General features: G+C 48.9%; 1 protein-coding gene across 2 annotated transcripts in view; it reads left to right on the top strand.

Moving 5' to 3' along the window:
- Positions 1–452: 452 nt before the first annotated feature.
- EVL (Enah/Vasp-like) overlaps positions 453–12,851 on the top strand; it is a 166,295-nt gene continuing 153,896 nt past the window's right edge. For both annotated transcript variants that reach the window (XM_082484767.1, XM_082484766.1), the window contains exon 1: positions 453–503. In XM_082484767.1, coding sequence (XP_082340893.1) covers positions 499–503 — 5 coding nt within the window. In that variant the 5' untranslated portion in view covers positions 453–498. The remainder of the gene's footprint in view (positions 504–12,851) is intronic.

Below are 12,851 nucleotides of genomic sequence, written 5' to 3'. Positions count from 1 at the left end.
CCGGCCCCGACCGAGCAGCCCGGAGCCGCCGCGGGGCTCCCTCCCCCCCCTCGCCTCCGTCTCACCTGCGCTGCCGGCGGCGGTGGGGCGGGGGGGAGACCGGGGGGAGAGAGACCGGGCCGGGGCGGGCTCCATCCCCCCGGCGGAGGCTGCGCGGGGCGGGGCGGCTCCGCCACGCGTGGGAGCGGCGCGGAGCGGAGCGGAGCGGGGCGGGCGGCGGCGCTTTGTCCTGCCCACACACACAGAGACACACACAGACACAGACACACGCCGGCAACATGGCCGGGCCGGCGGAGGGGCTGCCCGCCGCCGCGCTGCCCGGATAGCGCCGCGGGGACCGGCGCTGCCGGTGGGGCGGTGCCGCCACCGGAGAACCCCCCCCCTCCAACTCACCCCCCCCCCCCCTCCTCCTCCTCCGCCCCGCCGCCGCCACCGTCGCCGCCCGCCCGCCCCCGGCCCCGGCTCGGGCCGCCGCCGCCGCCGCGCCCCGCCGGGAAGATGAGGTGAGTGCGGGCGGGAGGGGGATGCGCAGCGCCGGGCACCGCCGAGCCTGCCCCGGGGGGGGGGGGAGAGGGGGGGGTATCCGCGGCTCCCCCCCCCCCCCCCCCCCGCGATGGTGTCACGCCGTGGGGGTGGGAGGGGATTTCCTGTGGGAGTGGAAGGCGGAGGAGAGGTTAAGCAATGCGGCGCTGCCTCGTCCTTCACCGGATGGATAATAGGAGTGGGTGGTGACATTTTTGGCATGTTTGACTGTCAGTGCCTAAATCCGTCTGACGGATGATCTCGGCGGTTCCCGAAGCGCTGCGATATCGGTGCTGCGATGTCGAGCCGGGCGGGAAGCCCGCTCTGCTCCGCTCCGCTCCGCTCCGCACCGGCGGCGGCTGCCGGGTCGGGTCGGGTCGGGTCCGGTCGGGTGGGAGGCGCGGCGAGGAGTCCCCACCCGCGATCGCGGAGGGCGGCGTGCGGGGCTGGGGGAGAAGGCGGTGTCGTGTCCCCGTCCCCCCCCCACGGGGCGGGGAGACGGGATTTCTCCCGAGCATCCAGCTCAGGTCGCGCCGGATCGCCCCCGGTGTCTCTCCCTTGTGGGGCGGTGAGAGCTCCGACTCGGAGTTTTCCCCCGGTCAGTTTGTCTATTGTGAATATGAAAAGCAAAAAAAAAAAAAAAAACCAAACCCAACAAACCCCCCAGATTTCCTGCAGCCAGATGAGTGCCTGGTGGAAAGAAGGAAGGAAGGAAGGAAGGTGTTACTTGTCTTGGTTCATGCTCTTCCAAATCTCTCTCCTCTCATTTATTCAAGAGTTCACTTGAGCTGTCAGTATCTCGGAACAGCCCAGCCTCTGATTCATCTTCTAATACTAGTGGTTCTTTCCACTTAATTATTATCTTTAGCAAGATAAAACTGCTCTGGGAAACCTTAAAAATGGAAAAAACAGTTTGAAGCCAGAGCTCCCTTGCCTGATCCCTGAATTGCAAGGTTGGCATTGCTCCTAGGAAGTACAGTGGAAGTCTAAAAACCTTCGCCTGCATTTAGAGTTAACATTTATTCCTGAAATTATCATGTGTGCTGAAGGCTTGGAGCTGCATGGATTTATTTAATCATTTATCTTACCATCAGTTTTCTTCACTTGCTTCAAATTACATTTTCGGGGTGGGCTGAAAGCACGTGAGCCTGCAGTGTCACGTGAGTGGTGGCCTAGACCCCTCTGGTCTCCACGCAAAAGGTGTACCTCCATCAGTCTCACCTGGGCTGACCACGATGCTGCTCAGAGACCTCCAGGGATCAAACACAACACATGGCAGTGAAGTCTTCCCTTGCTCCCTCCCGTTCAGTTAGTGGCCCAGTTGGTAGAGCTCTTCCCTCCTGAAGAAGGAAAGCCGAATTTTTGACTCATAAGCGCATCTTTCACCCCTGAGGAGGCACCACGGGCTAGTTGGAAGGCTGGAACAATGTTGAGTTTCTCCCAGTGGAGGTCCCCTCCTTCGCTTGAACTTCTGCAGTTGGTGGTTGTGCTTTTTGTTGGAAGAGGCAGCAGGAAAGAGAGAGTCCCCCAAAGACAGACTGTGAACTGTGCAGCCGAGGTGATCCCCACTGCGAGAGCTCAGGCGCTCTCGGAGGAGGTGTGAGCTACAGGGCATTTTGGAAAGCAAAGCAACTTAACTCGAGGAGGGGCGTCAGGACTTGCCCATGTCCTCACTTTTGACGATGATGGACAGGGCGCTTCTCTAGGTTGGACACCCAGCGGCGGGCTGTGCCTGGGCTGGGTGAGGGAGCAGGCACTCCACGCTGGGCGCTTTTTTGTATGGCTGTCCTTTTCCTGTTGTCCCCATATGATGCTTGGCAAGTGTATCACACTTAAAATAGTCTTTTCTTATAATTGCCACTTTTATACTCTAATAGACATGCTTGTTTGTTTTTTTTTTTTTTTTAATGAATTCCTGTTTCTAAAGGTTGCCATTACTGATTTTTTCCCTTGCTTATACAGTCATTACTGAATAGGTTGTACTTGTCAGTAAATATATATCTGCAAATCACCTATAACCTTTTTCAGTAACAATTGTTCTTTGATAAATACAGGCCATATAATTCCAAAAGACCCCGCCAGGCTAGACAATCATTTAATAAAAACCTTCTTACAACATTTGCTTAGCCATGTGTGTTTTATTTATATTGCTTTTTGCGGTGAAAAGATCACAGTGCTATTCCTTGCACAATTGCATTTATGTTGGTTTCCATTTTTTGCTAATTTCTTTATGTCTTCATTTCGAAGGTATAAAGTGTGCGTAAGTGGGTGTACCACAGGTCTTAGTAATAAAACAGGTTATAATGGATGTTCTGCTTTAAAAGTGGATTAGGATTCCTGGGTGGAAAATGCCAAAGTGCAGAGGTGTTATTACTTCTTTGTATATAAAAACATTGCTTTAGTGCAACAAATATTGAGGTTCTTCTAGAGCAGATACTCATTTATTCTTGGAAGTAACAGAATTAGCTCATATTTGGGAAAATGTCTATGAATATTGCTGTAGATGAAAATAAGACTTTTACATTCTGTCAGCAGAGGTGTAACCTCACGTTTCTTAGTCATACGTGTAGTTTAGAAGGCATCTGTGTTTCAGTGGTCTCAGATCTTAAAAATAAAAGCCAGCTATAGCATTTTGGGTGTATCCCTGAAAAAAATCTTCGCTGCCTCTCCCTTTGCCGTGCCTGTGGCGAGTGTCAGTTGGCTCTCTGTGCTGTGCTCCCGAGGCAGCGGTGTGGGGGAAAACCTCCCGCTTTACGCACTTTGTTTTTTCTAAACGGAACATACAGTGAATATCCAGAGATGGAAACAACCTCTAAACAGGATTATTCAGATTAAAACTATACCGCCTTACCCTTTCGTGGTAACACAGGCTTTAATCAAACACGAGGTGATGAGTTTAGCGCCGAAGTTACTGAGGAAAACGGTGTCCCTTTGCACCTCAGCGTTTGCAGAGTTCTCTAAAGTCATCCTTCCTTGTTCTGATGTTTCTGTATAGCTGCCAACTGGAAATCCTAAAAAGCTGTTGTATTTAGCCCCGATTTAAAGAGGTGAAGCAACACCCTGAGGAGAAGACAGCTGAATATTCATAGTATAAACCTGTTTCAATAACAGGAAGCGTATATATGTCATTCTTCTCAAACCTTTTGTTTTCAGACATAAGCAAGCAAAGTCTTTGCCTTTGTTCTAATAAACACGGTGTGTCGAGCATTTAAGTCTTCCACATTTTCCATTCATTAAGCAGTTCATGAGATAACTCAAGAGTTTTGCCAGTGCCTTTAGTTTGCTTGGAGGGTAACTGGAGCTGTACGTCTGTAGTGTTATGTTCTACGTTTTTTGTTTTGTTTTGGTTTGGTTTTTTTTAACTGTTTCTTTCTGTTGCATTTGTAACAAATTAGAGAGAATGTGTTGTTTGTGTTTATAATGTCATCAGATTTGGGGTTACTGAGCTCTCGGGACTAGTGGCCTGTGTACTGTCTCCTGCAGGAAAGTAGTAGCATCCCCTGAGATGGGTAAGAAAATCAAGTTGTCTGTAAAGTGTCTTTTAACCTTGTCACCTGGTAACTGATTTCTGAGCTGCAGCAATATGCTTGTGGCTTAGCTAATTTTTGTTTAATTAGAAACCTCTGTCCTGCCACGTTCTGACTCCCGCTACGTGCCTTGGCGTTGTGGCGTGTGTGCGTGCGTGGCGTGGGGCTCCTGGGGACGGTTGGGAGGTGTCCCACCACCTTCTACAATGATGCCTTTCGGCGTGTTTAGGTTTGCAGCCTTTTGAGCCAGATCTGTGCCGTGCGGTTCTGCCGGTGGCCCTCGACGAGAAAACACCCAGCCCTCTGGCTGTCATGGTTTCGTCAGCAGAATCCCAAGTGTGGCTACTATGCTGCTGACAGAAAATTGCTTTTGTTAGCTCCGCTTTAGATCTTTAGAGGGGTAGTTTAGCTCTAGCTGCGGCCAAACTCCTTTGTCAGCAAATTTTGGACCCGCGCTGAAGGTTGCACCGCGGCGGCTGCAGCCGTGCAAAGGCAGCGGCTCGTCGGGAGCCGGGCGATGCTGGGGCTCCTTGCAACGCGCCCTTACGGTCAGGACCTGTGACGAGGCTGGCCAGCTGCGCCTCTTTCATGCTCACCGTTATGCTGTGTACTTAAAACCTAAACTTGTTTTCCCCTCTCTAAAATAAAGCGTGAACTCTGGGCATCTTTTTGTGCGCTCCCTCTTTTTTTGAAATATTTTGTTTTGTCTTCTTTTTGTAGTGGTATAATCGAGGTTGAAAGTAACCTTTCAAGTGAGGGTGTGCAGGTCTGTTTAACTCAATATTGTGGCTTTGTGTGGTGTTTCACTTCTGTCCTTTCCCAGATCACTCAGACTGTGTTAAACAACAGATGTCCTAATGCAGAACAGCTCCGTTAGAAGTGTGCTGTGATTAAAAGTGTCTGCATAGTCTGTCTTTGTACTTGGCCAGGTGCTTCCATCGGACAGTACTATTCTCCTCTCTTTGTAAGTATTTAATGGTCTCTTGTAAGTAATCATCAAAACCTTTCCAAAAGTGCAAACACAGTTCAGGCTCAAATAATTTTCCTTTTTTTTTTCTTGCTGCCTTGTCATAGTTCCTCTCAATTCTGAGCACTGTCTATGATGGCCAGCACTGAACCTCTTTAGAAAGGATTTCTAAAGCTGCTGCCGAAATAAAATGAATCCTGACTAGTGTTCAATCCTAATAATTACAGAATTAAAATGAAATAAATTGAATGAGCGATAGATTTTCTGTATCTGAGAAGGTCACTGTAGATATTCCAGGTTTCTTTGCTGAATCTGAATCTGAGTATCATCTCATCCACTTTCTATCTACATTTTAAAAAAACCCATTAGCTGATGTTTCGGTATTGTCCTTCACTGCAGTAGATAAGCAGTGAAGGCTGCTCCAGCGTATGTTGGTATTGCTCCTACAAGAGGATGGGGAGTTTTGGGATGTATTTTCTGTTTTCTCTGCAGCCGTTGCAGAACACTGGAGATCCCCAGTGCTTCCCCCCCTTTCTGTTTTCCTCAGCCTTGTGCCTAGGCTCACTTTCTCAGGAGCACGGAGGAGAGGTGGAGTAGCTGTGCCACCGTTCCTTCATCTCACCCCGTTGCTCGCCCGTAGGCCGATTTCATCCACGGTCACCTACCCAAGGCTTCCATTTCATCTGCTTTTTGATCTAATGCGCCGTAATGAGGGGAAGCGACCGAAAGCCACCCTGCCACAGCTCAGAGCTTCCACCAAGGTGCATTCGAACCACGCACCAGCAAAGCCCCGGTCCCTGCAGGACTACAGCCGCGATGCAGCCCAGGGAGAAGACACCAAACCTCCCACCAGGCTGCCGTGAGTTCCCTGGGGCGTAAGGCAGTGCACAGCCTCACTTGGGTTAATCTACCTCATTCCTGGCTAATTAGCTCACGGGGAGCTTTGCAGTGTAAGGCTAGGCTGTTTCCCAGCACCTGCGGCGTTTCTATCCCGCGCCCTCGCCAGCGGAGTAACCCCATGGTTCATCCGGCACGTCCTGCTGGTGATGGCTGTGTTCGTGGGTGTGCGCGCATGGCTCCCGCTAACGCTCCAAGTGTGCTTCAGTCTGAGTTGTGACCGTGTGAAATTGAAAACAGTTTAAATTTGGTCTTTTTTTTTTTTTTTCTTTTTCATTTCTGAGGTATTTAGCACTGCAGAATGTTTCTTCCCGCGAGACTCTGTGTTTTTGAGTTGAGCAAACACTCAGAATGGTATTGACAGCCTTTCCAAAACTATTCTTCGCTTGAGAGTTACAAAAGCATTAAGATTATCGATTTTTATTAATCAGAAGAGACAGACTGGGCAAGTCCTTACCAAAAATTCAAAGCTGGAAACCTCCTTCACATCGCTGACTATCCAAAGTGCCATTCCATAACATCACAGCAACTCGCGAAGCATTACATTTCACTGGATATTTCACAGTCCTGGAGCGGGAGAGACATGTGGGGGCCAGAAACTTTTGATTTTCCTTCTTGATGTAGGCATTCCAGCCTTACATTTGTTTCAAGTTCAGTGTTAGTTTATGCATCTCTTCTGAGTTCTCCTTCCTGCTCCCCTCCGCTGTGCCAAGTTAGCCATTTGTGGTTTGGTAGGGTCACCCAGATCACGAAGTCTACACATACAAAGACAGAATAAAAGAAAATTCACACTTCCCATACACAAAGGGTGTATATATATAGGGTAGGAGCAAGCAGGAGGCTGAAAGGTTCGGGCAGTGCTCCGTGGCACCACCAGAAATGCTCGTGAAACCGTTTCTCCAGGGATTCCTATTACTGCCAATTAAAATTTGGCTTTTACCGAGATGCTACTCCTGCTCTTCACAGGAGAGGAGCACCTCTCCTATGAGGACAGGCTGAGAGAGTTGGGGTTGTTCAGCCCGGAGAAGGCCCTGGGGAGACCTTATAGCAGCCTTCCAGGGGGCCTGCAAGGAGGCTGGAGAGGGACTTTTTACAAGGGCGTGTAGGTAGGACAAGAGGTAATGGCTTCAAACTGGAAGATGGGAGATTTAGAAAAAAAAATTTAGGAATTTAGGAAATTTAGGAAAAAAAAAGTTAGGAAAAGAAATTCGCTCTGAGGGTGGTAAGGCACTGGAACAGTTTGCCCAGAGAAGTTGTGGAAGCCCCATCCCTGGAGGTGTTCAAGACCAGTCTGGATGGGGCTTTGAGCAACCTGGTCTAGTGGGAGGTGTCCCTGCCCATGGCAGTGGGGTTGGAACGAGATGGTCTTTAAGGTCCCTTCCAACCTAAAGCATTCTATGTTCCTAGGATTCCTGTTATCCACTGGAGACCCTCCTAATCAGGCTCCCCAGTGCTTGCGTTACAAACTGTGTAGCCCAGCTGGTGGTATGGATGAGCATTTTCTAGCTGCTGCCATGTTTCCAGCGCAAAAAAGGTATTCTCCACCTGGGTTCACGATGGAGAGATTTTTCCCCTTGAGTTACACATGCTGTTGACCTGGAATTCAACCCCCTTCCTCACATCACTAAACCTCTCTCCCTGCCTGAATTCCCTCCAGGCTTTCATGCAATGGCCCTGATAGTCATCAGCGAGGCTGGGCCTGTTTGATAAAATCACAGAATGGTTTGGGTTGGAAGGGGTCTTTAAAGATCACTTAGTTCAATCCCCCATGCCGTGGGCAGGGACATCTTCAACTTGACCAGGTTGCTCAAAGCCCCATCCAGCCTGGCCTTGAACACTTCCAGGGATGGGGCTTCCACGACTTCTCTGGGCAGCCTGTGCCAGTGCCTCACCACCCTCATCACAAAAAATTTCTTCCTTATGTCTAATCTAAACTCTCTTTCAGTTTAAAGCTGTTTCCCCTTGTCCTGTCACTACAGGTCGGAGTAAAAAGTCTCTGTCTTTCTTATAAGCCCCCTTTAAGTACTGGAAGGCTGCATCAAGGTCTCCCTGGAGCCTTCTCTTCTCCAGGCAACTCCCTCAGCCTGTCCTCGCAGGAGAGGTGCTCCAGCTCTTTTTGTGGCCCTCCTCTGGACCCACTCCAACAGGTCCATGTTTCATGTGCTGAGGGCCCCAGTGCTCCAGGTGGGGTCTCACAAGAGCGGAGTAGAGGGGCAGAATCACCTCCCTTGACCTGCCGGCCACACTGCTTTAGATGCAGCCAAGGATGCGGTCGTGTCCATATGCCAGCTTATTCTCTGGAAGCCCCTCGCCGTTGAGTGCTGATCTCATTTAGGTGAGCAATTCGTTTCTCAGGCAGTAGGTGTCATTCCTGCAACTTGAGATCTCATAGTTTTCTTCGCTCTTTCTTCAGCCTCACGTAGGTGCCGGGATGGATAGACATGTTTTTCTGTGATTTACTGGGGGGGGGGGAAAGCAAAACCAAAAAGCTGTGTAGAGTAACTTGGCTTAATGCAGTACCATGAATTGTAGCGTGCCTCGGATGCAGGCACAGGTAGATGCTCCAGCAGGGAGGACATAATTTGGGTCTGGCTTGGCAGCGAGGCTGTTCAGGCCCCATCATTGCCATTGTGGGGAGATATGTTGTGCTGGTCTGCGGTGGCTAAATCTTTTAAACGTTTTTGCTGCATTACTTTATCTGCTGGAGGATGGCAATACTTACCTGAGGGGGAATTAAGATTGTTAAGTAGCTAGGTCTCAGTCTAGCACAGAATTTAAGGATATGCTTAATTTGGTCCTGTTGAAGCCCGTGCTTTGCTAGAATGGAGTCTCTTGTTCAAAAAGCATTTCTGAGGATGAAGAGCATATTTATACCGAGTGCTAAGCATTATAGTAAAGTACCTTGTGTATTGCTGTCCATTCTTCTTTTCCCTTTCCCATCATTCACTGCTGCCTCTTAATCAGCGTGTGCGTTGCTTCCTTCCAGTGCTTCCTTCCGTTATCCCTGCCCAGTAAGCCACTCCCTCAGTAACGAGGGGATCTAGAAAACACACTGAAATGGCATTAGCAAGAAGCAGGGCCGTGGTCACCATAATCCCTTTAATTGCATGCTGTATCCTTTTTTTTTTTTTTTTTTTTTCCCCCCGTAGCTGTATGCAGATGAGGAGGTTGGCTGCAGGGATGTTGCATGGGTGTATGTTTGCATGCAGCGGGAACAGCTAAGCACAACCAGGACTGTTGAGTGCTCATGAGAAAAGGTTACCTTAAACAAGTAGATTCAAGTGGAAAAGCTGTAACTGGAAATAAGTCTGTTACACGTGTGCTGGATGAGTAGGAATATGTCTTCAGCGCTGAATAGACCAGCGCTACTCCACTTGCGGTTCGTAGACCAGAAGACATGAAAAGAGAGTTTCAAAATCAGAAACAAGGAAATTGAAATCAGCCACATCTGCACATATTTTCGTGCAGTCTGTGTGTACGTACCCATGTCCATTAGCTCCTTACTGTTGTTATTACGCAGTTAAAATGTTGTTGGTACTAAAATCATCATTTTATTAAATGACTCTGTTTTGCCTGTCACTTTCCTTCCCACCTGCCAAACAGTACTGGGATTTGAGATAATCTGTGAATTCCTCTTTGGAAAGGATTTGTGATTTAAAATGAGAGACACTGGACTAGCATATTTTGACAGAATGAGGTAACTTTAATATTCTGACTTTGTCATGAATTAGTGTTGAGTGCTGCAACACATTTGCATGCTAATCTTTCTATTAAATAACTAAATGCATCATCTAGGTGAATCTAACTCAATTTTTGATCCCACAGCTGTTACATTGAGAAGGAGTGATTTGAGTCATCCAAATAAACCAGCCTGGCTATTCTCAGGCAATTGATTTCTTTGACTAGTCAGAGAGAACATGGTCTTATCTACCCATTTTACCTGTATGCTTAACAAAATGTCCTGTATCTGTCCCTGTTTGTTGTTTCGCTTGTCTGGTAGTGAGAACCATCTGTGAATAGGTGGAACGAGGAGTTACATCCCTTCATTTTGCTTCGGCATGTGCAGTGTTTTCCATTAGAGGAGTTCACTGAAATGCTGCTTTGTCAGCTCCTCCAAAGTGATCCGTAACTCACAACGCTGTCTTATGACTCCACCGGTAGCTTGGCGTTGTGACGGATCCTCCCTGTACCTCCACTGGTAGCCCGGTGTTGTGATGGATCCTCCCAGGGCCTGACCTGCTGACTCTTGGCTTTGTATTTATTTGTTTTAATGGGCGTTGAGCTGTCAAACTCTAGTTTGCAGCATATGAATCACATACAACTGCCACCAAGATTGCCGTGGTGAGTGGTGATCCCCGGGGCCATCCAGCTCATCGCACGCTCAGGAGCAGTCCAGAGCAGTGCCTTGCTCTACCTGCAGGTCAGCCCCGGAGATGGCCATCCCCCTCCATCCTCAGGGATTTCAGCTGCTCCGTGTCTCATGCTGGATGCAGGAGGAAAGCCAGACAATGCTATGGCATTAAGGTCCTAATCTTGAAGAGACTTGTACAGATTCTTGGCCTTATTACAACATCCTTGATGTTTGTGAACCTAATGACCGTTGTGATAAGACCACTGACCGTAATAAATTTAAGTGCATGTGCAAGTATTGACAGGATTGGAGTCTGATGGAGCGGTGAAGGCTCGCTTCTTCGTTTGAGGGCAGAGCTCAAGCGGGGGAAATTTTGTAGCTTTTAGGAAGGGAGCCAAAACTACCCTATTCCAGTCCTCTGTATGGAAGTCCTCGTTTTTAACATACACAAATACGAACGGAAGCATCCCTTGTTTAAACTTTCCCCCTCAAAATGAACAAGTATTAACTGAAAAGCTGGCAGTAAGTCAAAACCAAGCCCTGCCCTCGGGGGAGCGGAGGAGGCGGGCAGGCGGTACCAGGAGCGGGTTTGCTGGAAGTGGTGGGGAGGGCTGGGGCTGGTGGAGCCCTCCTGGTAAGGCTGGTCCTTCCCTTTTCGGGCTTCCTGAGCCAAAATGGAAATGAGGAACAAATGGAAAGATGGGCAGAGCGTTTAGCATGACTGAGGAATGTGTGTGGGTAGTGGGGGGTCCCCCTGGGCCTGTCGTGTTGACCCCAGGGAACGTCCCCTCGTTTTGTGGTCCTCAAGCTGTTGCCCAAGGACGAGCTGCAAGGCCCCGCTTGTCTCTTCTGTCCTGTCTTGCTAAACAAAAATAGCGCCAGAACTGCGTGACTGCAGCTCTTAGCAGGATCTCAAAAAACCTGAGCCAGCATACTATTTTAAAATTTCATGGGATTAAATATGAGTGTGACAGAAATAGCAGAGGGGAGACCGAGCCAGGCAGCAAACCAGGGAAGATGGAAATGGGTTTGCAAGAGCAATAAATGCACACAAGGGCACATCTCCAGCTACGAAGCTTGTTCGGAGGTGTGCGGGGCGAACGCCTCGCATCGTGCGTTTAGCCGTCACCACTGTCCCGAGCGTGGCGGGGGCTCTGGCGTCGGTACTGGTGTGGGTCCGGTTTAGTCAGTGCTCCCACTCTGAAAGCAGAGCGGTGTTGCCTTCAGCTGGCTCCATCCCCTGAACCGGTTCATGCTGAAGCTGTGTAAACGTCTGTCAGCATCACGCCAGCGGTGCCGCGGGCAGCGGGAGGGAAGGCTGTGGTGAGGCCAGGCCTCACCCACGTGGAAATGATGCTCCGTGTCCGACCCTCCCCTCGGTGGGGACTTCATGCTTCCAGGAGCTCAAATTTAAATCACTGCATGGTCTGATTAACCCAGTGGTTTGCTAAGGATTTCCATGCTAAACTGCTGAAACAATAGTCCTTCTTTCTTACTCAGGAATGCTTTCTATGGCCTCTTATTCTTGACACTGGACTCCAGTCTTTGATCACTTTGGTCAAAGTCTGTGACTGCAGACTTAGTCATGCCCTGATACCAGCTGTCATCTGTTATAGCCATCATATAGCCTATATAGGGCCCGTTTGTCATCTTTTTGTTTCGGAGGTTTGGACACCTTTTGTGACCCTTAAAAGATGATAATCCTGAGTGGACACTGCAAAACAAACAGCACAGCTAAAAGTTCCCCAAACAAACATTTTAGAGGCATGCTGGGGTATTAGAGGCTGTGGTTAAGCCTGACCTTGCTGGAGTCCTCCTCTGCTATTTGAATGCAGTGGGATTATAATCTAATATCAGTTTCCATCTCTGATTCCCCAACACACATGTCAATATGATAGGCCTAAACTGCAGTTCAGCTTCACAGATGGTACCTGCATCGCAGAAAATATTAGATGACTAGTGCCCTAAATACGACAGAGTGCATTTGTCTACGTGGCTGTGTATACAGAAAAATCTCTTTAATGGTGAAAAGCGTAGTCACGTAAGAGGGATGTGAAGGGGGTTTGCTAGAAGGCTCAGTGGTGGCTTTTTAAGCGTTGGAGCAGGGTAAGCAAAATTAAAGTAAGACCTTAAAACTGTGAATAAACATGACAAGTGACTTTAACACATCTGCCTAAAGAAGAGGGCTTTTATGATTTTGTTGTTTTATTAAAAACAACAACTTTGATAAGCGCTGTGTTTTCGTAATAGTACAAACCACGTCAAATATTTTAGTGACCTCCTATTTAAAATATAACCACATGAAGTGCCTCAGCTTCCTTGAGGATTGTCTCAGTTTTCTTCAGGACGTGCATTTCTCATGGCCCGTCAACATCTCTTCAGGTATTGCAAATGCAGGAGGATGGAGAGGTGAAGACTTCCAGGATCTGATTCTCTCCAGCCTCTGGGCTCCCGAGGAACTTCAGCAAAGATGGAGGGACAGGGGAGAGCCTTCATGGAGGGTGAGCCTGCAGCAGCCCTGCCAGCGTGTCCTCAGCAGGATACACAGCTTCTAGTACCCCTTTCCTGGGGAATGAATTCATTGACA

The sequence above is a fragment of the Vanellus vanellus genome (genome assembly GCF_965231255.1).
Source record: "Vanellus vanellus genome assembly, chromosome: 6".
NCBI classification, from domain to species: domain Eukaryota; kingdom Metazoa; phylum Chordata; class Aves; order Charadriiformes; family Charadriidae; genus Vanellus; species Vanellus vanellus.
Note: the sequence above shows the minus strand (reverse complement) of the source record. Positions and strands in the feature narration are given on the sequence as shown.